Here is a 27,915-nt window from a genome sequence, read left to right on the forward strand (position 1 = left end):
GAGCACCCAGAAAAAAGAAACCGTGACACATGTCTATGTATAAGTGAAAAACCAAATGTGATCGGGTCAGGGTGCAAGCAGGAGTAAATTGAGGGAATCGGGTTACTTCCCGGTGTTTTCCCTCCTCCCGACCCACCCTGAGAACCGCTCTCGTACCTAGGATAGCCACGCTCCTCCAGGAGCGTGGCTGGACAGTGCGCGGTGATGGCGGTTCTCTGGCTTCTTCGGGTCTTCCGCTGCCTTTTCCACCCGACTCGGCTCTTCCAGACACGGTGTTCTACTCTCTGCGGTGGCGTTCCTCGGCTCTCCTGCTTCTTCCTCGTGGGTGATGTCACACCCTGACGTTGGTGAGGTCCCCCTCCTTATTGGGCCCGATCTGTTTATGTCGTCAAGGGGGCGGTTCCTTTGAGAAAGGTTTCCCCAGTTAAAGGCACCACTACGACAATACGCCGCGGTTTCCAGCACGGGACAGGGTGACGTAGACCATTCGTCCTGCTGAAAGGAAATAAGAAGGGCGGAGCGGGGTGTCATAGACAAGCAGTCAGGATGTAGTTCATCTTCTACATATGAGGACCCTTCTTCCTTACACAAACCAATAAATGTTATTATTGTGGGCGAGAGAAAGATCCCTCCTCCGGCTAATGTATAGCTGCACCAGACTGTACCAGTGCTGCCTCTTCTGAAACAATGGCCCAAAAGAACTAGGAAATATATTTTAGATTTCCATACCGCTACTAACCATATGATCACATTTTGGTTTACCAATTTATTCAGGAGAATTACATGTTAAAATGATGCCATGCTCCTACTTGTGCCTATGATAGCAATAACATCTGCAACAATACAATGTCACAGGAACAATATACATTTATTGACCTTTATTTTGCCTAGTCTGTGATGTACTGTTTTGTTATTGTGACCTTTCAATAGACAAAGACCCTGCCTAGAATGCATTACCTGGTCAAGAGAAGGGCAATTTCCATTCATCTAGTACCTAGTTTTACCAATGAGATGGGACTACACCCCCGGGCGTAATTGCAATCTAACATCTCTAAGAGACACACAACAAGCCCACAGTTAAATACAAAATAAAAGCATCACACAAACATTCAGTACAGTTACCCCCCTGGCACAAACCAACGTTTTATGATTTGCAATAAGCTTTGCTCTTTTTATCACCAAAGGCATGTTGTAGCACTGATCTGACTTACAGTATTTTATTTTCTGGCCCAAAGTGTTGTAAAGATTGTACCAATTAAGAACCTACCACAGATCCTTTGAAAGTGAGTTCCCCCCTTGCTCTGTAGTCATTCTTTACATTATTAAGTGTAATTGAAATACTGAACAAACGACCTGCCAACTCTGTTGTCAAGTGGGGACCCCTGTTCCTCTTGTTTGGCTCAATGCCACAGTATATCTTCCAGTGCTCTACATATTAGATCAATTATATAGTGGTATTCCAAGAAGCAATGTAGAAATGGCATAGGGGTAGAGTAAAGTAAATAAAAACTACGTATTCAACAATTAGCACTATGCAGTGATTAACCCCTTCAGTGCCCATGACGAGCTGGACTCGTCATGGGCTGCGGTGGCGCTGTGCCCATGACGAGTCCAGCTCGTCATGAACTCCGCCCGCTAATGCAAGGCGCGGCACTGGGCGGGGAAAGGGGCGGGCACCGAAGGGGTTAAAGAGGCGGGAATATGATTGGTTAATGAATTAAATACATTTGTATGTGTTGTACTGCTGATTTAGGGACTACTTGCCAGCAGTGAACCACATATGTGCAGAATAACTAACTCTTGCATGTTTATGCACAATGGAAAATGGGCCTGTGCCTTTTGCACAAACACAACTTCTGTGTTCTTTGCAGCTTGCCATGCAGTACCACTGTGAGTTGTGTCCATGAGCTGCTTGTGTCATCCTTCTCTGTATTCATTGACCCTTTCACAGTTTATTTTCCAGAGAAGGAGGCCTCATGGTGATAGTGGTCTTCTTCTGGTAGCATGGAGGAAAACCTTCATACTGACTGCTATTTAAAGTAATAAAACGTTTCTTTCTTTCAGATTTTGCAACCATTACTGTGATTCGACGTAATGAGGTGGATGGAAAAGTGGATTTTTATGTACACTTTTCTGGATGTAAGTATTGTGCAAACGTGAGTGTATTTAAAGATGAGAATAGATCCTTCTGAATCATATAATGCCATATTGACAAATCTCCTTGAGCACCTACATTCAATATAAGTGTGCAAATACATCCATGTGTTCAATTATATACACAAGAGTATTAGCCTTAGTAGCTAATCTGATCAACCCTTTTTCTTATTGGGGCTCCCCTAAAATTGATTTGCTTTTCTCTGCCACATACACTATATCCTTGTCTTTCTGCCTTTGAAATTCTATTCCAAGTTTTGTGTTAAATATTTTTTATCAAGGCTCTTAAAGGGGCTAACAAAACATGCAATCACATATCTCTACACAAAACAACATTAGATCCTCATTAAACATTAGACATAATAGCTCTATACCACACCTGTACAACAGCTACTAATTATTCATAAAACATTTAGAAAAAGTTACACTTTTCATAAAACACCACTGGAGAACATAAATAATTCTTGTGCACATGGTACTTCCCAAGCTCTGGTAACATTCTTCCATGATATTCCATACTAAAATACATTAATGTAGGACATATAAGCAAAGAATAGACCTGATCATGCACCCAGAGACCACATAATATGGAATCTTCTCTTTCATACTGGTATACAGGTTCATTTCCCTACTTTATTTTAAGTGGCATATCCTCTTTGTGTTAGTTTGTCAAAACTCTATATGCCACATGACTATCCCTGTATTTCAGATTGATTTAAGGCAAATTCATTATAGATAAAACACAAACCAGGCCCAAATGCAAGATTTTTTGCCAATGCTTGAAATCAGAAAAGTGCTGCGGATCTTGTGAATTCATTTCAGATACCCCTAACATGGCTGAATCTGCACTTTCTTTAACTCAGAGCAAAGTCCAAATTATTTTTACACAATTCTAAATCATCATTCAGCCCAGTAGGAATTAGTGCTCCCAATATTACAAATGTTGAATGTAATATCCAGCACCAAGCTTTGAAATATGTACCACTAACTTGTTTGAATTCAATTCAAGCCCTCTTCTGTTGGTATTGACATGTATGGTATAGTCTGTCTACAACAAAGTACATTTTTTTTGACTTTTTCAAATTCTGTCAGTCTTCCTTTGAGGCTCACATTCTACCCATTACAAAAAAGTAGCTGGGACCATTGACTCATATGTTGTTTTAAAAGACAGTATATCTTGTTTCCCTACAACAGTTTAAGGGTGTGGATAATCTCTCCAAGGAAGACACATAGGGAACAAAGATGAGATTTAAAAAGTGAATTTATTCTCGGAACAGGAATCCAGCCCTCCACCAAACTAACTATCTCTCCCATCAAGCTGTCATGTTACCCTCTCCTTTAATCTAGAACATGGAACACCTTTGACATGGGCACCAGAAAGATGCAACAAAGGGTGGTGCAGTTGATTCAACATGAATTGTCTTGGTGTGTTTGAGTTACAGGTGGGGTCATATTTAAATTCTCTGATAATTCTGTTGATGCTTTCACTAATAATTGTAAAGGAATGATGCACAGAATCGGGGAATCTGAGTCCTAAATGACAGGGGCCTTGAATAAATAAAGAAAAGCTTTGAAGGACTACATTCAAAGTCAGAAATCATAAATGTGTGCTCACAATAAGGAATCATGACAGAAAGCAAAAAATTGTTAATTAGATTTTAAACCAGCACCAGTAAAGCATAAAAATAAAGACAATTATGAGAGGTCATACCATCAGGGAATCAGTCATAGCAAAATATAGTCCAGTAATAAACTAGCTTAAATCTACTCAATTCGTAAGTCAAAGGAAAGTAATCAACAAGAGGACTTCCACGCTGTCTGCCTCTGAAAAAAAGCAGTAGACAGGTCAACGTTGAAACCGCTCAGTTCAAAGCAAGGAAGTTCTAATTATGAAGTCAAATATCACTCAGATATGAGGGCTGCTTAGCATCAAAGCAAGGAAAATCCTTAAGCATGAATCAGACAAGCAGAAAGGTGAACCTGAACAAGGAACATGTGATGTATTGATGTCATCTCAAACTGTATGTCAAACCCAATAAAGATTGTTTAAAAACAAATAATGAATCGGACAAACGTATGTAGAAATGAGCAAACGTTTTGGAACACAGCCCAGAAAGGGCATATTTTATAGGTTAAGAGACGTGAAAGACAACGCTCTTGACATGGCATACAGTGGTATAATCATGCGGAACTAACAAAGATACATGACATAAACTCTTAAACATTGTACAAACTATGCTACATAAATGAAGTTACTTTAGCAAATGTCTAAAACATGAATAAATCTTAAATACCAAAATAAATGAAAAGACAGTTGTGGCATGGGCTGCAAATTCTTGAATATTGCAACATATGAGAACTTCTCGAGAGGGCTTCATATGGAAAATAATAAAAGTGATTCTGAGGGGGAGGATCAGTTTATGGACAGATTGCTGACAGAAGTCAGACGACTTTTATATAATGAGGCACATGTTCAAATGCAAGTGAAAGACATAAGTGCAGGAGAGCTGAGTATCGGGAGAGATGAGATGGTATCCAATTCAACTTCACAAAGTGAAACAAAAGTGGTGGATGTTAATCCAATAAAACTCAAAGAACAATTGGACACAATACCAGAAATGGGAACTCATAAAGAAAAAATGTCAATGCATAATAAAAATGAATTGGCATTTATGGCTGCAGAAGCATGAAGATGGGTTTTTGTACATTTGAGAAACTTGAGGAATTGGCTGAAGAATTAAAAATGGATTTGAAACAAAAGAGAATAAGGGAGTCATTTGAGAAAGGGTTGACTGAAAATTAATTATTGAATCACAATGCCAAACTTTGCAAGAAAATCTCTTAGAATTATTAGGTACTTTTAAAAAATGGGAGCATGTGATGAGGTATTGAGGAGAATCGGTGAAACCACCTGCTAAGCCTGGAGTATTGCAAAAGAGTAAAAAGAAGAAAATTGAGAGTGGGAGTGATTTAAAGTGTGAAGTGGTTGTTGAAAAAGAGTTTCTGATGAAAGACTTGCATGGAGGAGCTTATGTGCATGTACCTCGATCAATGAGTGATCTGTACGCATTTACAAAGAGTTTCCTGAAGCTCAGAGAGGAGCTCGAGAAGTGATATGCAGAGGGGTAGGATTGAAACCAATTACTTTGGACAGGTTTAGATACTTTATTTTCAATGGCTGTGCCTCAAGGTTTTTTTAACTGGGTGTAGGACATAGTACATTGGCCAAAAGAGAACCACAGAGAGAAGCCCTCATAATAAGCCTTCTTCGGTTGTTTGGAAAAATGTATTCGGGTTATTGAGCATTTCAAAACAAATTTTTCCCACAAATAAGTAACTTGTTTATAGATCATGAGAGTGACACAAGATTCAAGTGAATCAATGCATGCATATTATGTGAGATTGATGCATATTTGCCAACAATATAGTGGAATTCAAGATCATATGAAAATAGCATTTCTGGATTTGTTTCAGCTTTTCTTTTGGGATTGCATCCAAAAATTAGTTTGCATATTCAGTAAAGCAGGCCCAATGTTGGATGAAATATTGGCCTACGCGAAGTATTGTAGTGATTGTTGTTATGGTAAAAGGAAAATGACGAGATTGATGGTGTGTGTTAGTAATTGAGGTTTCTGGGTGGCAGAGTATACACCCTGTCCAAGCAGGAGCCACAATCCTAGTCAGGGTAAGTCAGATACACACCCTAAATAAGCCTGCGCTCACCCTCTGGTAGCTTGGGACAAAGCCGTTAAGCTTGACTTAAGGGGCAATGTGTAAAATATTTGTGCGCACTTTAATTACAGTAACACAGTGAAACCACAACAAAAAGACTCCACACCACTTTAGAACAATAGAGAAGATTTATCTGAGTAAAACAAGACCAAAACGTCAAAAAGTAAAACTTGAGATATGAATTTTTAAAGGCAAGATGCAAAAACTGTGCTTCGAAGTCACTAGCGGTCAAACAGTTACTGAGGTCAAGAGGGACCAGTAGAAATCCAGGGCCCGATTCACAGTAGTAATCTGAGATGAAAGTCTAACTTTATGACTTTCGGTATTCACAATGGGCATTTACTACTTCTAAAGTTAGACCTATGGTCTAAGTTAAGACCAAAAGTCTAACTTAGACCAAAAGTCTAACTTTACTACTACTACACAACGCTTTGCGTGGGGACAGGCATAGCCTTATTCAAGTGCAAGTGTCAGAGACACCAAACTCCAAATTTGTATTTACTCCTAATTAGAAATTACACTTACAAAGTGTGTAAGGCAATGCCAATGCCAACCTAGTGGAGAGAAAGGCCTAGCAGTAAATTAAGAACTAATTTAGGCATATTTCACTACCAGGACATATAACACTTAAAAGTACATGTCCTACTTTTAAAATAGACTGCATCGTGCCCATGGGTCTACCTAGGGCCTACCTTAGGGGTGTGTTACATGTAAAAAAAAAAAGAAGGTTTGGTCTTGGCAAGTAAGTTAACTTAAAAACTGTGTACACAGGCTTTGCAATTGCAGGCCTGAGCCATGTTTAACGGGCTACTGAAGTGGGTTGCACAATCAGTGCTGCAGGCTCATTCGCAGCATTTAATTTACAGGCCCTGGGCAAATATAGTGCACTTTACTAGGAACTTGTAAGTACATTAAATATGCCAATTGTGGTTAACCCAATGTTACCATGTTTGGAGTACAAAGCATATGCTATTTAGCACTGGTTAGCCGTGGTAAAGTGCCAGCATCCTAAAGCCAGCAAAAAAATTGAAGTCAGCAAAACAGGAGGTCAGGTGGCAAACGGTCGGTGGAAACCATGCCAAGGATGCCAGGTCCAACTGTGGCTCAGAAAACGTTTTTCAAAAAGGGTGGGCAAGGAGGTCTTCAGGCACCTGTCTTTGGTGTGCAGTAAGGGGATGCATGAGACAATGGTGTACAATTTGTGCATGGTGGAAATGGTGGTCCTTGTGGTAAAAGTAGAGGATTTACTAACAACATCAAAATATGAATAATATACAGATGAGAAATTGCCCTTGCCACATCTGTGGGAAAAATGAACACTGGAAACAAGATTGTGTGAATCAGATGGGACAGAATGGGATGCTGCAGAATGTGGCTCCATCTATACCGGCTTCAGTGCCGAACATGTGGAATTCAAGGCAGTTCACTTGAATATGCCTTTAGCTCCAGTAATGTAACAGTCCATGCAAAGGGATGTGTTGGATTTCCAACATAGTTTCGGATTTAAGAAAAAACGTTCAGTGATTAATGATAATTTTCCACAATTTGCAGGTACACTCATAGTTTTTACATGACCAAGTTTGTGATAGTAAAAGACACACAATTGATGGATGGAATGCAGAACAAATCAAAACATTCACCCCCAGTCAAAAGGTCTGGGTTAAGTCCAGCCCGAACTGCCAAGCCAAGTCTTCCCTGGACCAGAAACGAGCATCCTAGGACCGGTTTCAGGGTATCACCCTTCATCAGCCAGGATAGCTTGAATCCAGTGGCACAGGGAGCCCGAGACCCACGTCTGGGCATGCCCGGCGCACTTAGAGCGAGAAAGCGAAAGTCACACAATTGATGGACAGAATGCAGAACAAATCAAAACATTCACCCCCCCCAGTCAAAAGATCTGGGTTAAATCCATCAATCTTTTGCTCACCATTCCACCTCAGTTTGGACCTGACCATATGCAAATCAGTCTTGACCCTGTGCCTCATGGGAACAGTCCAGCCCGAACTGCCGAGCCAAGTCCTCCTTGGACCAGAAACAAGGTCCGGTTTCAGGGTATCAAACCTCATCAGCCAGGATAGCTTGAAGCCAGTGGCACAGTGAGCCCAGGACCCACGTCTGGGCATAACCGGCCCACAATGGATTTAGGCCCAGATCTCTGTACAGGGGTGAATGTACGGCATTGTTTTGCATTCTGTCCATCAATTGTTCTTCTTGCATTTGTCACCCCGAGTGGGACGGGTATGCCCAGACGTTTGTCCCGTGCTCTCCATGCCACTGGATTCAAGCTATCCTGGCTGATGAGGGGTGAAACCTTGAAACCGGTTCTAGGATGCTTGTTTCCAGTCCAGGGAAGACCTGGCTTGGGAGTTTGAGCTGGACTGTTCCCATTGGGCGCAGGATCAAGACTGATTTCATATGTCTGGGTCCAAACTGGAATGGCATGGTGAGCAAAAAAAACGATAGATTTAGGCCCAGATCTCTGTACCGGGGTGAATATATGGCATTGTTCTGCATTCTGTCCATCAATTGTTCTTTTTGCAAGTTTGGGACAGTGGCGTGTTTGAGGGTGCTGGAGGAACGCATGCTTAGTGCAGTTCTAAAGGTAGACCAAAACAGCCATTTTTAGGAAGAATAAGTAAAAGGCAATCCAGTATCATTTTTAATTGATACAGGTAGTTCCCGCTCCGTGGTTAGACCGGTGGAAACTTCCAACCTACCCCTCTTTGGTAAAGAAGTGCAAGTTGTAGGTATTTCAAATAAACAAGTGACTAATCGTTTGTCAGCTAATGTTCCAGCATAAAAAGCCATGAATTCATAATTAGTGACACAAGTCTAGTTGGCTTGTTGTAACACAATGACAGCTCAGACAGGTAACCGCTGTGGAGAGGTGAGGCGGGACAGGGTGATAATGAAGTTTGACATACGACATGGTAGTGGAAAGTAAGTAAGTAAATAAAACCATGTTGCAGGGATTCTGCTTATACACAGAACTATGCGTAGAACCCCAGGACCTCAGTGAATTGTGGTGTACCAGAAACTCACCTCAGAACCCAGAACCCAGTATCCGGCTAGCATAAGTGTCCCATTCGTTATCCGAGATTTAGCTCGGCGGTCCCAATGAAAAGACAACCCAGAACAAGCGACTCAGTATACTCTCAGTAATGGTGGGAATCGGAAATACCTGTTCGTATATTATTCTCACATCAGTCCACAACAATAATCAACAGAGACACGGTGTAAATAAAAAGAGTTTATTTTTATAGACCACGTGTCCTAAGATGCAGTACTTTGGCTAATACAAGCAGACAAATGATTAAAATCAAAACCATCAACATCGTTACAATACCATAGAATATAAAAGGGGTGATCATGTTATAATGACAGTGGATACTACCACCTTCCCTTTACTAAGAAGCTAATATTATTATTAGACTAGTAGAAGGTCTCTTAGGCTTGAATAGGGGACCCCATACCTCAAAGATCAGCTTAGTGAAATCACATCACAGGAGCATCAGGAGTCTTCTCGCAGGAAGGCTCGTCTTCGGTCTGAATAATAAACATGATGTCTGTGATATTAAAAGCACCAACTTTCAGGTATTTGCAGCTGCTCGTGTGTTATGACTAAATAGTGGGTCGATCAACCTAGAGTGGAAAACATGCATTGTCTAACAACTCAGACTGTTTGTCACATCATGTGCAGACCAAGGTCGCTGCACAGAGCTCGGGATGGTAACAACAGATTGCTTTCGTGTGAGGCAAAACTCGAGTCAGCAGTTTGTTTAAGCAATAACATGTGAACGCAGTGTCGTGCGCAAAAGCAGCAAGATGGCTTTCTAACCTCCAACGCGGTTATGCTAACTTAACAATGTATGTACGTATTAAGGGAGTCCTTACTACATGCCCCCTTGATCGAAGCACTACTTAGTATGCAAGAAAAGAGAGAACGCAGAGTTCAAGTGCGACAGAGCAGAACAAGGCGTATTCAATTTAAAAAACAATGGTCAGTTCAGGCAAAGTCCGAGTATGAAAAAACCAAAAGTGGAAAGAAAAAACAAAAAACCTCAAACGTGCAGTGGGGGTGAAAAAAATGAAAAAACGCCTCACCGGGCAGAAGTGCAGACGCACAGGGACTGTTCAAGACACGTGAGGAAAACACAGTGGACGATAGTTCACTCAATCCATGAAAGTATATGCAGCATATGTGGCCACTGCTTCCAGCAGAAAATCATTGGCACGGCCACTGAAGGTTTCAGCCATCCAGTTAATCAAAGAAAAGGAACATACATGTTCTTCCATTAGCGGAGCCTCTAGCACCATCAGAGGGCAACCAGCGTGTACTTCCAAATAACTCATATCCAAGAAGTCATATGCCGCTCTCGCGATGTCCCAATTACCCAGGATACCATGCGCCGCACCGCAGGCCATAATCCGAACACCAGAACAGGCGAACTCGTGAGACACTAAGGCCCTCATCAGTCGATCATAATCCGGGTCCGGAGACACCATGTTGGTTAAGCACAAATCCATAGGCCATTCAAAGGGACAATCTAGGCAGTGGAAGACAGGTTGCACGCAGGTGAAGTAGGAATACCGGAAGGATAATCCATATGCCAGGCTCAAAGTCGCCAATGGCAGGACGCCATAGTATTCAAGCATCCTGTCACGAAGAAGTTGCAGACGGGACAGGCTGTCGTGTGGCACAGAAAGAGCAGCCATTCCGTAGGATGAAAAGTAAAAGTAGCACACCTGCCACTAGCGCCAGAATTAACGGGACACCTCCAAAGACGCTCGAGAAAATAGAATGAAAAAATGCCGGAATCACACCAAAAATAGTTTGGAAAGAGGTCACGAGGCCCGAGCCCACAAGTTTAAAAAAATGAGCCAGGCCAGTCGTGGACGAGGCATTGAAAATTGTTTGGATCAAAGCTCCAAAATGCAGGGGGAGGTCAGTATTCAAAAGCGCCTGTACCTCAGTGCGCGTATTTGCTACGTGAAGGACAAATGTTTCCCGGGAGGAAGTCAATGGCACCTCCTTTTGGGACAATAGCGCTCTTATTCTGCTCATCTTGTTGAACTCTGCTTTCAAGGTTGGAATCGAAGGCCAGATGGAGGCATCCAGCCTCCCATGCGGGGGAGGAAACAGAACATTATTGCAGCAGACAACCCTCTGCGATACAGTTACTATATATGGGATTCCCACTAACATCCCGCAGCAAGCTTCATTATTTAAAATCAAATAACTACCGTTTGCAAGCAGCGTGAAAGATGGCGTAATCACTGGTACCGGGATACCTTTGAAGACGCAGGCCAAATTCGGGGCGTGTACATTACAAGCACCGTGCAACTGAATGTGCCTACATACAACAGAATGATCAGGTGTCGTTGTACATTCCTCACCCTTCAGATAAACCTCAGTACCGTCCCTTGTACATCTATACGTAAAGGGGAGGGACCCGACTTCATGTATGAAAGCGGTACCCAGCTGTTCATATCTACCCAGAGCATAGTGTTTCATACAAGAGGTAAACTTAAAAAGTGCGAACGGGAGAGTTATCAATCCATGTAATAGCTACACTGCTGAATCTACTTCCGCTACAGAGAAAGGTAACGGCTCCAACTTCTCAATATGTAACAAGGAATATGAAGCATCTTTCATGGACATGAACTGCTGTTTATCAGTAAGGTTAAAGGGAAGAAATAACGATGTTGTATTCAGATAGTCCCAAGGGACCTTCCCTGCCTTCAATGTTTGTAATGTCCATGCAAACTGCATAACAGAATGCAACTGGTTTTGACCATGATACAATACAGACATATCATCATGCACAATATCAACAATTGAAGAAACAATATTATCTAATGTATAAATTCGAGAAGAAAGAGTGCTAATGCTGTTATCAATAACTGCTAATACTTTTTCCATATTAGCCTGATCAATAGCTCTCAATCGTGAAGCTGCCTCAATTTGCGACAGTTTCCATACTTCGTTGTAAATAGCATACGCCCATCTTTTGGATCTGCCACCCACAGGACCTTTAACAAAATCATTCAAATCTATTTTGTCATGTAATTTTGATAAATGAACTTTGACAGATGCCAAGGTGGAATGTCGCAGCCAGGACTGACATAATTTCCCTACAGAGTACGTAGTTACTGTATGTGACGACTCAAACCGTGGGTCTACGCGTTCCTGAGTATACCCCGGTTTCAGTCCCAGAAAACGACGTTGACAGGCTTCAGAACTGCTTTGCCAAATTAACCATCCCTCACTTTTAAATTTCGAAATATTGAAAGATGAATTAGAAACTAATGACTGCAAAGCAGGAAGGGACAGATCTGTGTGGTTATCCCAATTTGGGTAAGCGCCCAGATCCGGCACAGAAGGCGAATTTAGTTTTTTAGAAGTGGCCAATCCGAAACAGGTGGTTTGGAAGATGGTTGAATTTAAAAACAACATATGATTTGGTACTAGACAGGCACGGTGTAAAGCTTCAGTCCCCTGAACCTGCCACGGTTTGGAAACCCAAACCGACTTAAGATCAATAGTAGCCTTCCATAGATCATAACCTTTGATTGACAACTCATCCATAAAGGACTTAGAATAAAGCAATTTGGTGTGTGTCAGTCTAACCTTGGAGGCAGACTCAGGCTTAACTTTAAAATAAAAGGATGCCGGGGCTGAAACACTGAAATCAGTAAAATAAGTAAACTTATCAACTAATGTATGTGAACTGCCAAACGAGGGGGTGGGACAGTGTTCCCATTGGGTAAAATTTACAAAATTTCTAAATGTATTCGCGTTATGCAGGAAGTGATTGCCATAATGTTGAAAACAATACTGTTCTGCATAATTAGCCGCATTTTCATACAAATCCTCAGCATCAAAAGCGGCATAATATTTCAAATCTGAAAACAGTGCCTCAATGGCGTGTACATCCCAATCATCAGAACGTATGTTCTGTTTAACCACATCACCCATAGAAACACGAAATACATTAGGTACATTAATGACCTCTGTAGGCCCATGAATCTGAAATTTAACTGCATCCCATGCGATTCCATCCATGACGGGCCAGGCAGTAATATTCACAAAAGTCTGGTCCCTTTTCATGATGTGGGACGAGGAGTGGGGGGCCAAAGTTCCATCGATAAGTCTAATTGTCGATCTCTCTTTGAGATAGTGGCCATCCACCAAACGGAAAAAAACTATAACAAATCCAATGGACATAAACAAAAAAATACTGAAAAGCAGCAACCAGATGTATGTCCAAGGGGCTATCAAAAAATGTCTCTTAAACCAGCTTACAAAAACAGCAATGTTCGATGGGGGAGTTGAGGGCAAAGAGTTAGTGTCAAAGGAGAAACGGGACTGGCCAAGTGCTGTAGATTGTAAAACAGGCGAGGGTCCACGTGTAGGATAAGCATACTCAGTATCTTCGGGCAAACCACCAGCCGGTGGTATCAACAAGGGATCAGTAACTGATTGCATCTCGATGGCAACATCAGACAAGGTGTTAGAAGCAGGAACCAACATTGAATTTCTTTGCATCGTCTGGCATGAAACTGCGGGAGTCATACTAAGAAGTATCGGCCACTCGCTGAAGTTTGACATTGTCAATAGAGATGTACCTGTTTTCTTTGCGACCAGGAAGTGGAGGTAAAATGACTGTTCTTGTACCCTGCACTCCAAGCACTGGAACTGGTGCACGATAAGAGGGGCCGAACTCCTTCTTGTTCTCCACCTTCTCACGGACCAGGTCTCCAACTCGGGGTAGCCAGCCGACTACCGGAATCTGAACCTCAGCTTCAGATGTGGAGGGCAAGTGTTCTTTCGAAAGAGAGTCTCTGGCTTCTTGTAGAGTCTGCAAAACAGCACAGTGATCATCAACGTCAAAGGGTGCGGTCGACGCCGCAATGTCTAGACCATCAAGGTCTGGAACAAACATTCTGATTCCGAAGAGCATCATGTACGGGGTCCGCCCACCCAGAGACCTTCTAGGGAGATTATTAAGTGCACGTTGGACGTTCTACAAATGGGCTAGCCAGTTCCGGCCTGTGCCTAAAACACGTGCTGTCAATGATTGCTTTAAGTCACGGTTCATTCGCTCCACCACACTATTACCCTCAGGTCGGTAGGGGGACGAAAATTTGACTAGGACCCCCAAATTTCTCATAGCCTCCTTGTAAGCCTTTGAGGCGAACACAGGGCCCTGATCAGAATGGAAGGTACCACACGCAAAAGTTCCCACAAAGACACGCAAATCCCTGATGACAGTCCGCGAGTCAGCACTCCTTTGTGGCCATACCCAAAGAAAACGTGTGCACGAATCCACTGCAACCAAGATATACTTGTACGCAGTATCAGAAGAAAAAGGACCGCAGTGATCTAAATAAACACAACCAAATGGCTTATTAGAGATGTACAGCTGTGTCTGTGGTGGGCGCGCAACAGTAGAAGGTTTAATCTGTTGGCAAATGTCACAATCAAGAACATATGCGCGCGCTTGTTTATATAAACCAAACCACCAGTAACGTTGTTGTAGCAGAGATATTGTAGCTGACACACCGGCGTGGGCTGACGCCAACCCCTCGTGCGCAGCTAGGATCAGTGCTGGTCTGCAGTCCGCGTTGGGAATAATTCTGTCACCAACGTCGTTAATCCTCACTAACGGGACGTTATCAGGACTTAAATGATAAATATAACGAGAGGGAAAACCCTTCGGGTAATCACTACCCTTCTCTGTAGCAGCAATAGCTGCCAAGATGTCATCATCAATCTTACTTTTGGATCTTGTAACTGCTGCCACTAAGTATGTAGCCACTGCTGTTTTCGCTGCCTCGTCAGCTAAGCTGTTGCTGACAGCATGGACACCAAGTCGTTGGTGACCAAGAGTGTGAATAACATTCACGAGAGGGAGACGTTCTTTAAAGTCTGCCACTCGAACCCAAAGCGTTTTATGCTTAATTGTGCTACCTTTCGTGTCTCGATAATCATTCTGAGACCAGAAGTGTAAATTGTCATTGTAGGACTGGACACAGTAGAAGGAGTCACTCACTATAAGAGTAGTGACTCGGGGATCAGCAAACTCCAGTGCAAGCACCAGAGCCCGAAGCTCCGCTAATTGCGCGGTACAATCACCCAATGACTGCGTATGCACTGCATCAGATTGGAATTCACCATTTACGAATGTACCTACGACAATTGCGCAAGCCGCTGAATAAGCGTGCTTTGATCCAATTGCGGGCTGCGCAGACCCGTCAGTGTATATGACACAATGGTATTCTTCGAGCGGGCGCAAAGACAGAGGTGCCGGATGAACGAATTCATACTGCAAGTACTCTTGAGTCTGTAATGAGGCATCAAAGATGTAAGTGACAACTGGCGACGTCAGTGTTGTGGCCCATTGTATCCACCGTGGATGCAAAGCTTTAGAATTTGGTACACTTGCCTTAGTCACTGCCTCTAAGGCAGGATATGGTGTTACAACCAGAATCTGTTTCCCATGCGACAGTGCGCGTTCCTTGAGGATCGCCATCTGCACAGCAGTCAGAACTTTTTCGACCGTGGAAAAACGTAATTCAGCAGAGGTGTACAAGTGGGATTTGTACGCAATGGGGACTGTATCGCCCTCATTAAACGTCAAATACGTGAACCCCACGGCGCCTGGTACTATTCTTATTACCAGGTTAGTGCGGTTATCACGTGTCAGCAAGTATTGTGAAGCAAGAAGGTCAGCCTGTAAAGACTGTAAAATTGCAGAGTGTTCTAGCTGCCAGCTAGACTTCGAAAACGAAGGTTGTACCAAGGCGTAAAGCGGCTTGATACGCTGGGCATAATCAGGAATGTACGTACGGCCGAAATTCAGAAAGCCCAGCAGAGATTGTAATTTCTTCAGTGTCGTAGGAGCACTTAAGCGTGCACACTTCTCCAGAAAGTGGGGGGCTAACCCCTTACCTTCATTGTTGAGCTCGTAGCCCAAAAACAACACCGTATATTCTGCGATGTGAGACTTCGCAAAATTGAATTTGTAGCCATAGTCAGCAAAACTCACGATAATATTGTCGACTCGAGACAGATGTGGCATCAGCTCATCATCCGTAAGATAGATATCGTCAACATAGGAGTATGCATCGGGGTCAATTCTTTCTAAGAGAGAAACCACGCGAGCAGAAAAGACGCCAGGGCTATTTTTGTAACCCATGGCTAATCTTGTAAACTGTTTTTGTTTGCCGCCCGAAGTAAACGCCGTCCACTGGCTACTCAGTGTGAAAAGGTTGTGGCTAAAAAAGCCATTGGAAATGTCAAGTGTCGTTTTAAACCGTTTACGCACGAGACTGTCGACTAAAGCCGAGCTATGTGTATTTTGTACCGCGCAGGTCCGGCAATGGGAGTTTAGGTGCCGGTAATCCAAAACTAAACGGTACGAGCCGTCAGGCTTCGTTACAGTGAATAAAGGGTTATTCATAGGGGACACACATGTTTCAATAACACCCTGATATTCCAATTGTTCAAGGATCGCCGCGACGTGGGGTCTAGCTTCACGACGCATGGGATATTGTGGTTGAGGCTGGGGCATAGACCGCAATGGAATCTCATGGCAGGGGGACAATCGGTCCCATCCCACCTGAGTACGATACACCGCCGGCGCAAGCGCAAGCGCCCACTCCCCAGCATACACTTCAGCTTGGTCCTTAGGCACTGTGTGCGCAAAGGACGGGAGGATTACTTCCTCCTCTCTAGGAGCCTCTAAAATGAAAGCTGGAGGCCAATCTGCCTCCGCTAGGAGGATATCATAGGTGGTGGTCAGATTATCCCAAAAAATCCCTTTTATTGTACGTTGTATGTCACCCTCAATTAATAAGACTATGTCATAAAGTCTGTCAGGGGGAGCCACTCTGGTGTCAGCTGTTTCAACAGTAACCAATATATCAGTTGCTGTCACCGCCAGAAATGGACGCAGAGCTTGACGGACTATGGTAATTTCCGCTGCGCTGTCCAGTAGCGTCAGCGCCCATGTCCGGTTCCGAAGCTGTGTCCGCACTATCTGAGGCATACCTTGCCGTCAGAGCCGCCACTTTCTTCTTCTGAAACGGGGGTCTTTGTCGTGCAAATTCGTCCTGCTTGCCTTTACCCTCAGTCTGTTGGGGTTTGTCACGCTGTTGTGGAGCACCCCGACCTTTACCACCACCTCCGCCACCGGACTGTGTAGCCGATGTTTCCTGTGAAGAACGAGGAGAACGCTGTTCAGAAACCTGAAATCTATCAGGAGACTTAATAGTAGCACGATCGCGCAGATCATAAGTGCGTTCACTACTTGACTGTACGGGAGAGGCAGGCCGAGAGCCCTGTTTCTGTTGCTGCTGCTTTCCCTGTTGTTTAAACCGCCAATTTTGTTTTGGAAAACTTGGTCGGTCGTCCTTACCAGAGGCTTCTGCCTTACCCTGCTGTTTTAGATCGGGATTTTTGATTACAGGCTTAACTCCTAAAGAGCTACGACCCAAATCCCGGTATGCCTCTGCGATTATTTTCGCAAATTCCTGCGGTTTGTCCTCTTCAGCAACTCGCTTCAGTTCATTACGAACCTGGAAATGCAAAGCATCACCCTTAAGGTTTCCCATTATCATGGTAGCCACCAGGTCAAATTGTCCGAGGAGCCGCATCCCTAATTCTATCGCAGACTCCGCACCATGGTTCTCTTGAACACGTTTGATAACTGAGGGCAGCTGCAACATAGACGGAGTGCCAAAGCACTGCGCGTACGTCGCTGCAAAGACCTTGCCCCAATTTACACAATCATCTATGTGGGGGACAAAGTCTTTAGGCAAACTAATGGTGAGGATCCTGTGTTTCTCCACAGGAGATGTATTCGGGTATACCGCTTCTATTTGGTCAAATTTTTCAGCAAGCCAAAAGGGGAAATCATCCCTAGTTTGGGGGCGCTTGCCCATAACAGAATTAACCATAACAGGACTAATGACCACCGCGTGGTGGTCAGTAGGCTGCCCCGCAACAGCAGGTGCCCCCGCCTGCACATTGCGCGACACGTACTGCACTAACGCCCTATATACCGTAATAAGGGCAGTGTGTAGTACACGCAACTCAGCCACCGTCACCGTGAGGTAACGGGGATGAGGCGTAAATCCGGCTAGTACCGGCCAAGTGGCCCCTGCAATTGATAAAGGGCCCATTCTTGGCGGTATAACCACATGGGGAAGGGCGCCATTAAACCAAATAAGATGCTGCCAAGCAGATATTGGTATTTCCTGTGTCCTATACGGTGTATAGTTCGCTGGCACGGCAGCGGCAGTGTAAGAATGAAAGGTATTATCATCCTCACTCACCGCCGGAATCGTCACCCAAGAGTAGAACAACTCATAGGGATGAGCCGCATCGGCTCCCACCACAAAGATGACGTTCATACCAGTGTCCGGCACCCCATACTGCGTCAAATGACGTTTCAGAGCTTCACGGCTATGCGCCGCAATATCCACCGACATTAGGACAACACACACTCGAAGCTATCAGTAGCACAAGGGTTCAATAACCTTTTTAATGATCAAGCTTGAAGGAACCTATATCAATAGAACTAGATAGGTTTAAATCCGTCAGACTTGTTATCCGGAAACAAGAATGAGGGTGTTGTGGACTAATACAAGCACTACTAAGGCGTTTCAACTCATAGACCAAACGTTAGGTGCGCCATGTTGCAGGGATTCTGCGTATACACAGAACTATGCGTAGAACCCCAGGACCTCAGTGAATTGTGGTGTACCAGAAACTCACCTCAGAACCCAGAACCCAGTATCCGGCTAGCATAAGTGTCCCATTCGTTATCCGAGATTTAGCTCGGCGGTCCCAATGAAAAGACAACCCAGAACAAGCGACTCAGTATACTCTCAGTAATGGTGGGAATCGGAAATACCTGTTCGTATATTATTCTCACATCAGTCCACAACAATAATCAACAGAGACACGGTGTAAATAAAAAGAGTTTATTTTTATAGACCACGTGTCCTAAGATGCAGTACTTTGGCTAATACAAGCAGACAAATGATTAAAATCAAAACCATCAACATCGTTACAATACCATAGAATATAAAAGGGGTGATCATGTTATAATGACAGTGGATACTACCACCTTCCCTTTACTAAGAAGCTAATATTATTATTAGACTAGTAGAAGGTCTCTTAGGCTTGAATAGGGGACCCCATACCTCAAAGATCAGCTTACTGAAATCACATCACAGGAGCATCAGGAGTCTTCTCGCAGGAAGGCTCGTCTTCGGTCTGAATAATAAACATGATGTCTGTGATATTAAAAGCACCAACTTTCAGGTATTTGCAGCTGCTCGTGTGTTATGACTAAATAGTGGGTCGATCAACCTAGAGTGGAAAACATGCATTGTCTAACAACTCAGACTGTTTGTCACATCATGTGCAGACCAAGGTCGCTGCGCAGAGCTCGGGATGGTAACAACAGATTGCTCTCGTGTGAGGCAAAACTCGAGTCAGCAGTTTGTTTAAGCAATAACATGTGAAGGCAGTGTCGTGCGCAAAAGCAGCAAGATGGCTTTCTAACCTCCAACGCGGTTATGCTAACTTAACAATGTATGTACGTATTAAGGGAGTCCTTACTACAACCACTTACCTTGCGTTCACCACATTGCTCACTCAGCGATGGGGGAATTCCAGGTAAGTGGTTTTATTTATTTATTCATTTACTTTACACTATCCCGTCGTATGTCGAACTCCATTACCACCCCGCCTCACCGGCCCACAGCGTTTACCAGTGCGAACCGCCACGGTTGAAACAAGATCTCTAACTTAAACTAAATTGTTGAATTCACTACACACTGGGAAGGTGTCTGTGTTCAGCAAAGGATGATGATTTTGAGTTTATAATAAAATGACAAGTATTAAAATGTTCCCAGTTCTCACAGAAGAAAAGACTTACCTCTAGATTTAAGGCTTCCTATTAATAGGAAGGTTAGGAATTTTTCACAGAAAGAAATTGGCTTGATTAAAAATGTAGAGTCAGTGCAAATCACCGTAAAACTGAATGCAATGCATCTCCGCACTTCCCAATACACGCTTACTCAGGAAGCACAAGAGGGGATTACCCTTGTAATTAGTAAATATTTGAGCAGGGCATTCTTAAAGAAGTATTAGGGAGCTCATATAATTCTCTGATCATATGACTAAAGAATTGTAGTGGAAGATAGATTATAGCACAGGAACTGTGCAAAATGAGTGAATCCGTGTTGCCTAGTGGTACTGAATCTTGCAGTAATATTGGTTTAGATTGCTGAATCCAAGCGGTTTACTGTTGTAGACTTGTGTCAAGCATTTTTCTCAATCCTTCTTCGTGAGTATAGTCGGTATATTCTTGCATTCAGATTCCAAAATAGAATCCGTGTTTGCTCTTGAATCTCATGAGGGTATAAGGAAAGTCCTTCAATGTTTTCCCAAGTCCAGCGGAAGGATTTGAAAAGTCTAAATTTGCCCTGTGACTCAGTGCTAGTCCAACACATTGATGACCTGTTGGTTGCAGCCAAAATGAAAGAGGTTTGTAGACTTGAAACAATTGATTTGTTGAATCATTTTGCCAAAAATGGTGCTAAGGTATCGAAATTACAGTACTGTCAGGAGGAAGTGATTTATTTGGGACTCCGAATTGAGAAGGGAGTAAGAAAGGTGGCCAAAGAACGTATTTGTGCAATTCTGAGAATAAACCTAACAACACAGAAAAGTGAAGATGCTTCAAGGTTGGTTGACTACTGCTATAAGTGGATTCCAAACCTTTCCCTAATTGCGAAGCCTTTACAGAGTCTAGCTCTCAATGATGTAAAGGGCTAGGTGCCTAGGAACAAGAAATGTGATTTGAGGGGCCAGGTGCTTTGAGGTAATACATAGAGTTCAGACCCAGTTTAGTTAGTGCCCCTGCACTAGAACGAACGATAAATTACAAGAAATAGTTTATTTATGTTGTCATGAAAGAGATGGGTGTGCACACAGGAGCACGGGGGATAAAGAGGCCCATTGCATATTTTTCGGCTACACTAGATGAAGTGGCCGCTGCACTTCCAGGAGGTGTGAAGAACATTGCGGCGACTTCTTTGGCAATTGTTCAAAGTGAGAAAATTGTGATGGGACACATACTCATTGTGCTGTCTCCACACTCATTGGAGACATTGCTGACATGTACTCAGCACCTTACAATCACTTAGCTAAGTATGAGCAGATTATTCTACATACAGAACATTTCAATTAAACACTGCAATGCCCTGAATCATCCTCCAACATTTTTACCATTGCCAAAGAAGGAACTTGATGATAAAATAGATTAAAGTGACCATGATTGTATTCATGTGACAGAGTTGTGTTGCAATCCAAGAATGAATATTTAAGATGTACCACCTGAATTGGCTTATATGATTTTATTTGTGGATGGTTTTTGTCTGAGAGAGCATTATTGCACACTTAGAGTAACAAATTGCACAGTAGCATATACTGTGGAAACATCACACTTGTGTGTATTGTACTTTCAGCACGAGGAGCAGAATTCTTAGCTATTAGAACAGCATTTTGCATAGCCAATGGATTGAGTGTTGCAATATATACATGATTGGTTTTGCTGGCATTAGGACTCTGTGCATTTTACCGCTCCTAACTAGTGCTAAAGTACTTGTGTTCTCTCCTTAAAACATTATACAATTGGCCTACAACTGATTGGTACATTTAATTTACTTGTAAGTCCCTAGTACATGGTACTACATGGTACCCAGGGCCTATAAAGTAAATGCTGCTAGTGGGCCTTTAGCACCCATTGTGCCACCCACTAAAGTAGCACTTTAAAACATGCTTCAGGCCTGCCATTGTAGTGTATTGTACATTTTAAACTGCCAATTCAACCTGTCAAAATAAACTTTCTACATTGCCTCATAGTGAAAGGCACCTAAATTAGTTTTTCATTACTGTAAGCCTACCCTTCCCATGGGATAACATTGGGTTACCCTATTACATTTAATAAGTGTTAACCCTGTGATTGGGGAAGACCCATTAGGATGGTTTAAAAGCACAGCAAGCCTTGAGGGTCGAAATGCCGACAAATTGAATTACATTGCCTGTACCCAACATAAAGTGTCTGGCAATCAGACAGTAAAGCAATATCCCATTGTCTTTGGCAAGTGAGACACAATCATCTCAGACAGGCGCACCAAAATATATATATATATATATATATATATATATATATATATATATATATATATATATATATATATATATATATATGCACCCAAACCATTCTCAGTACTTCCTTCCGGCGAACTGACAGAAACGGACCACCAAGACAAGTCAATGGCAAGGTTCTTTTATTATTCTTTGTTCCTCATCTATATATATATATCTCCCCATATCCCCATCCGGTTGCTCGTGTTAGGGCCACGGACCCGTGGAGGGTGGTGCCTACACCGGGAGAGCACCCGGTTGTCAAATTCCCAAAAATCCATATCGCAAAGCGAGGTAAATGCACTCTCAGGAAACAAGAAGTATATCAGGAAGTTCTTCCGCGCTACATGTTTCGGCAGTGTGAGCAAGGCGTAACTGCCGAAACGCGTAGCGTGGAAGCTAAATAAACTTTCTGAAATACTTGTCATTGTTTTCTGAGAGTGCATATACCTCGCTTTGTGATACGGATTTTTGTTTTGGGAATATATATATATATATATATATATATATATATATCACTTCACAGCAACTCGCAATACACTCCCGCTTGTGCGCGGAAATCACCAGTGCAGACCAACTTGTGCAGCATTATTTTTTTATTTCTCAATCTCCTCTTGTGTCAGGACGCGTTTCGGCCGTCCAAGCGGCCTTGATCACCTGTCATATGTCATTTCAGATGTCATCAGTGATGTCATCAGTGATGTCACTGGCCATGTCATGAGTGATGTAATATGTGACGTCATCAGCAGTGCATTGGGGGGGCGTGAGTTATAGTTAGCTGAACTAACTATAACAAGGGAATTTCTAGGGTTTTGTACGAGGGAAATGTCCAGCTAACTATAAAGCCCCTGAAACCTATGGTTTTTTCAGTGAATTTCTAAGGTTTTTTAAATGCCAATTCCTAACTATAACGCCCCTGAAACCTATGGTTTTTTCAGTGAATTTCAAAGGTTTTTTAAATGCTAATTTCTATCTATATCAGGCCTGAAACCTCTGGTTTTTTCAGTGAATTTCAAAGGTTTTCTAAATGACAATTTTGAATGTATTAATTGTTATACTGATTTTTTTTATATCGATTTACTACATTTTTTAAACTATTTATTTTTTAGATATATTTTAATTGCATTATAATTACATTATACATTACAATACAAAATATACATTCTCAGAATTAATTATTTTAGTTTAAATACTTGGCAAATAGGCAACAGACTTTTAAGTTCAGTAGTTACAGTTGTTGCAATGGGCAACACAATTTCAAACACAAAGCAACATTGAGCTCCATATGAATTTCTAGTTAAATGCAATTAGTTACTTTATGGATTACTTTTCTAACCACAAGACTGGATCCTAGATTCAGTCCTTGGACATCTCCTGTAAACAGTTGAGTAAAAGCGCTTTGGTTACAGTAGTGATTTTTAAGGAATATTATTGTATTTTAAAAGTTGACACTTAGAAACTTTTCCCCATAGAATCACCAATGTTATCCTATGGCAGAAAATTCACTTAGCAGGTAAGTAGTGTTATCGTTACTTTTTCTTACTCAGTGGTGGATCCTGGATCCGGCACTCACCAACCTCCTGTAAACAGTTGAAAGAATGTGTTTACGTCATACAGACGATTTTTTAGGAATATTTTTAGTTTGTGAAAATAGACACTTTGAAAATTTTCTGGTGAAAACCACACAATGGATTCCTATGGAAGGAAATACAAGTTACTGGTAAGTACGCTTAGAATTACTTTTCAAGGTCAGTGCTGGGCTAAAAGATGCAGCCCTGTGTTCTCTCCTGATAACAGGTGAGTAAATCGGAATTCGTAGTTCGGCTGATTTTAGAGGAATATTTGTACAATGGTGAAGGAAGGGGGAGGGGCCTGAGGTGACGTGTGCAAACACGCCCTGTGGCGCGTTTTAAGTTGGGGAATTAATTCCTCTACAATCCTGAGGTCCCCTGGGGGCCAACTAGCCCACCAGGTACCTCCAGTATGCGCCAGGGAGCTGCATTGCAGAGAGGTATTCAGAGGCCACGCCCCTTTTTACAAAACTCTGCAACACAGCTCCGTGGCGCTTACTGGAGGTACCTGGTGGGCTAGTTGGTCCCCAGGGACCCTCAGGATTGAAGAGGAATTCATTCCCCAACTTAAAAAGCGCCACAGGGCGTGTTTGCACAGTATCACCTCATGCCCCACCCCCTACCTTCACCACTGTGGAAACGCATCCGTGGCGCGTTTTAAGTTGGGAGATTAAGTCCCCTTGAATCCTGAGGTTCCCTGGTGGCCAACTAGCCCACCAGGTACCTCCAGTAAGCGCCAGGGAGCTACGTTGTAGAGAGGTGTAAAAAGGGGCGTGGCCTCATTACACCTCTCTGCAACGCAGCCCCCTGGCGCATACTGGAGGTTCCTGGTGGGCTAGTTGGCCCCCAGGGACCCCCAGTATTGAAGGGGAATTCGTTCCCCCTCTGCAAATGCGCCAGGGGGCGCGTTTGCAGAGTGATGAAAGGAGGGGGCGTGGCCTCCTCCCGATCCCGTTTTTTTAATATTTCTCCTTTTTCTTCTTTTTCTTATTTTTTGGCCCTGGGGACCCCAGCCCCCAGGGCCTGCCCCCAATTTGTTTTTTTTATTTTAAAAAAAAAAAATCGGGAAGGGGCCGTGTGGCCCCCCTCCCGAGGCCATAATTTTCCCCGGGGACCCCATCCCCCGGGGCATGGCCCTTTTTATTTATTTTTTATTTATGTAGGGGGCTGCCATCCACCGGGGCCGTTTTTTTAAAATTATTTTTTTAATTTATTTTTGGGAGGGGGGCCGCGTGGCCACCCTCCCGGGCCACTACTGGCCCTGGGGACCCCATCCCCCGGGGCCTGGCCTTCACGTTGGGGACCGTGGGGAGGGTCCCAATCCCCCCCCACGGCCCTGCCGGCTCCCCGCGTCCTGCGGGAGCCGGCATTGCTTTTCCACATGGGGAGCAGCTAACATGCTGCTCCCCGTGTGGCCTGGAAATCTGACTTCTGCTGGGAGCTTTTTCATGCCTTCGTTAAATGCTTCACCGATACCTCATACTAATCCAAAGAGTCCAGCTTGATTTCACTAGGTGGATACAGAGGGAGAATAAAGAGCTCAAGAAGAACAAAAACAAAAAACAAAAAAAAACTTCAAAAGCTCACACTCTGAAAATGCCAAGAGCAACTCAAGGTGCTCCTGTTGAAAGTTGTGCAAATCATGAAACAAATAAAGATAAAAGCAAGGCAAGTGGAAGAAATCTGAAAATGGAAGCTTGATACAAGCTGATTAGTCTGAAAGTGTGAGAAACAAAATGAGCATTGCAGAGACAGTTTGAAGAAAAATAGCAAAATCAGCTGAAACAGAACTGGTTCTGAACGACAGAGGCTCTGGAAATCTTGGTCAGGAAATCAATAAGAATAAGAGTGCCAAACAAGATGTATTTAGCTCCTGAATGGACACATTTGAAAAGAATGAACCATAAGAAAGAGTCACTGATCTGAGAGACTATGGATTTCTGTTGTAGGAACATCCATGAATAGACATGAACTTAGAATAAAGTTTTACAACATTGAATGATTTCTTACTAGAGTAATGGTACTAAAATTTTTAATCTTTGAAAACACATTTTTGATTTTTCATAGTGTGCCTGCATAACTGTCTGGCATTAGAGTTTTAGAGGCTTTTTCTTTATGCTCATATATTTTTTATAGTAATGCTCACTTTTGTGGGAAATTTATTATGTAGCTTAGGTATCCAACTGAAGATAGCTTTGAGTCTGTATTGAAATTTATTAACTGAACTACTGAATTATATGCATGTATCAGCTTGCATCACCCTATTTTGGAAAACTGAAATTACTTCATATTTTCTTACATTCTTGGATAATTTATTTTTGTAATTTTCGCAGCTTAGTTAGAGTTTTAGTTTAAAAAAAAAAGGTTTTATAGAAAGAAGATGGCTGCTTGCAAACAAAAATTTAGCTTGGCTCTAAAATATTTTTTATAATTTTTATTTTACTAGTTTTAGTTGACAGGTTAGTGAGTCCATATTATCTGATTGGGTGAGGTTCAAATAACAAAAATAGTTTTAAAAGCGAGGTTTGAAATGTTATTGTGGGAAGAAGAAAAGGTCCAGAAAAAAGATGGGAAATATTGTTCTTGACAACATCAAATTATGAGACTATGATGAAATAAAGGCCTTGGAGAAGACAACGTTGAATGGATGGATGGATGAGATTTTGTAGTGTAGTGTAAGGTAGTTTATGATGAGTTCCAAAGTTAAAGTGGAGAGCTATTAAAGGGATTTTTTTTTATTAGAAAGTAATGTTTATTTTATAACTAGGATGCACATGTAATTTACTTGGCCTTTGCCTTTTTGCACTGGCATCCATTTTAAGGTTGATGAAGAAAATGCAGTGTTTACAAATTGCATACATTTCATAGTGTTGTTTTCTTGTAAAATGTATTTATCTTTGTGCTTTGGAAGGAATCTATGTCAAGATGTTCTTGTTTGTTGCAATATTCAAGTCTTATTGCTACCTAAGCCACAACTGCATTTTAATTCATTTTAAAATGGCTTATTGCTTAGTTTGCTTCAACAGGACAATATAATTTCCCTTCTTTGTAGGCTAAGCTTATTTTATTTAGCAACATTTCTACAATATTGATTGGTTTTTGTCTACTATCTTTTGATAGTACAGCCCTATGATACCACTTCCCCCCCGTGTCAAGTGCATTGCGTTTCACACTATACAATGTGACATTTCTGGGATGTACCAGACCTTTTGATCATTTCTACTAATGCAGACTCTATGGTAGTCTGTTTATTTGATTTAGGACCAGTTTCTCCCTGGTGTGCATGTGTAGGTCCTGGCTTGCAAGTTTGGACTGGACTGTTCCCATTAGAGCGGGCTCAAGACTGATTTGCTAATATAGCTGGGTCCACACTGAGGTGGCATGGTGTACAAAATAACGATGGACTGGGATGCACCCCTGAATAATTTTTGGACTGAACTGTTCCCCTAAGAGCAGGGTCAAGACTGATTTGCTGATATAGCTGGGTCCAAACTGAGGTGGCATGTTGTGCAAAATAACAATGGACTGGAATGCACCCCTGAGTAATTACCAGTGGCTGAAATTAATTTAGGAATTCTACCCATTACTTTTTTGTATACTTCAGATGTCCATGGGGCCATCAGTCCAAGGTTTTCACTGACCGAGACCGAAAAGCCTCTATCGACAGTAACATGATGGTTCACCAGACTCTAAATAGTATGGGCAAGCCAGGAGTTGGTGGACGGAGCATTTCAGTCTGCCATAATCCAGATAAGCTTTATAGGTGTACCCCTAGTTCAAAATGTGATTGATGCATTTCTTTGACTCAGCTGTAGTAGGAGAATGTTTCAAAAATTGTGGTTTTTACCTGGTGTCAATGTGTTTTTGACCAGTCTGGCTGGGACCCCTTCTAATCAGGACCCCAGTCACTGTACTGTCTCCCTAAATTGGACTATGGTACTTTGGTACCTTCCTAATTGGTTAGCCATGTACTCTTCTAAGTCCCTGCTATATGGTACTAAGGTAGCCAGGACATAGGCATATACCTCTTCCCTTCCCTACTCCCCTCCCCTGCGATCGGGTTATCCCTTGACTCTTCATCTAGTTCCACCAATTACTCCCTGTCTCCTCCCCTGACCCCCCCCCACTCTCCAATAGGCTGCACCCACGGGAGGCACAGGTCGACCCTCTTCTCTTCCCCTCCCCTGTGCCCTCCCCTCCCATTCTTCCCCCCTCACAGTATGACCC

General features: G+C 42.7%; 1 protein-coding gene across 1 annotated transcript in view; it reads left to right on the top strand.

Annotated features, from left to right (window-relative positions):
* Nucleotides 1-27,915, top strand: part of LOC146799152 (zinc-binding protein A33-like) — a 530,413-nt gene that overhangs the window by 125,527 nt on the left and 376,971 nt on the right. The window contains exon 3 of the mRNA XM_085628053.1: nt 2,065-2,139. Within this exon, the coding sequence (XP_085484179.1) occupies nt 2,065-2,139 (75 nt within the window). The remainder of the gene's footprint in view (nt 1-2,064; nt 2,140-27,915) is intronic.

The sequence above is a fragment of the Triturus cristatus genome, chromosome 9, assembly GCF_964204655.1.
Source record: "Triturus cristatus chromosome 9, aTriCri1.1, whole genome shotgun sequence".
Classification (NCBI taxonomy): domain Eukaryota; kingdom Metazoa; phylum Chordata; class Amphibia; order Caudata; family Salamandridae; genus Triturus; species Triturus cristatus.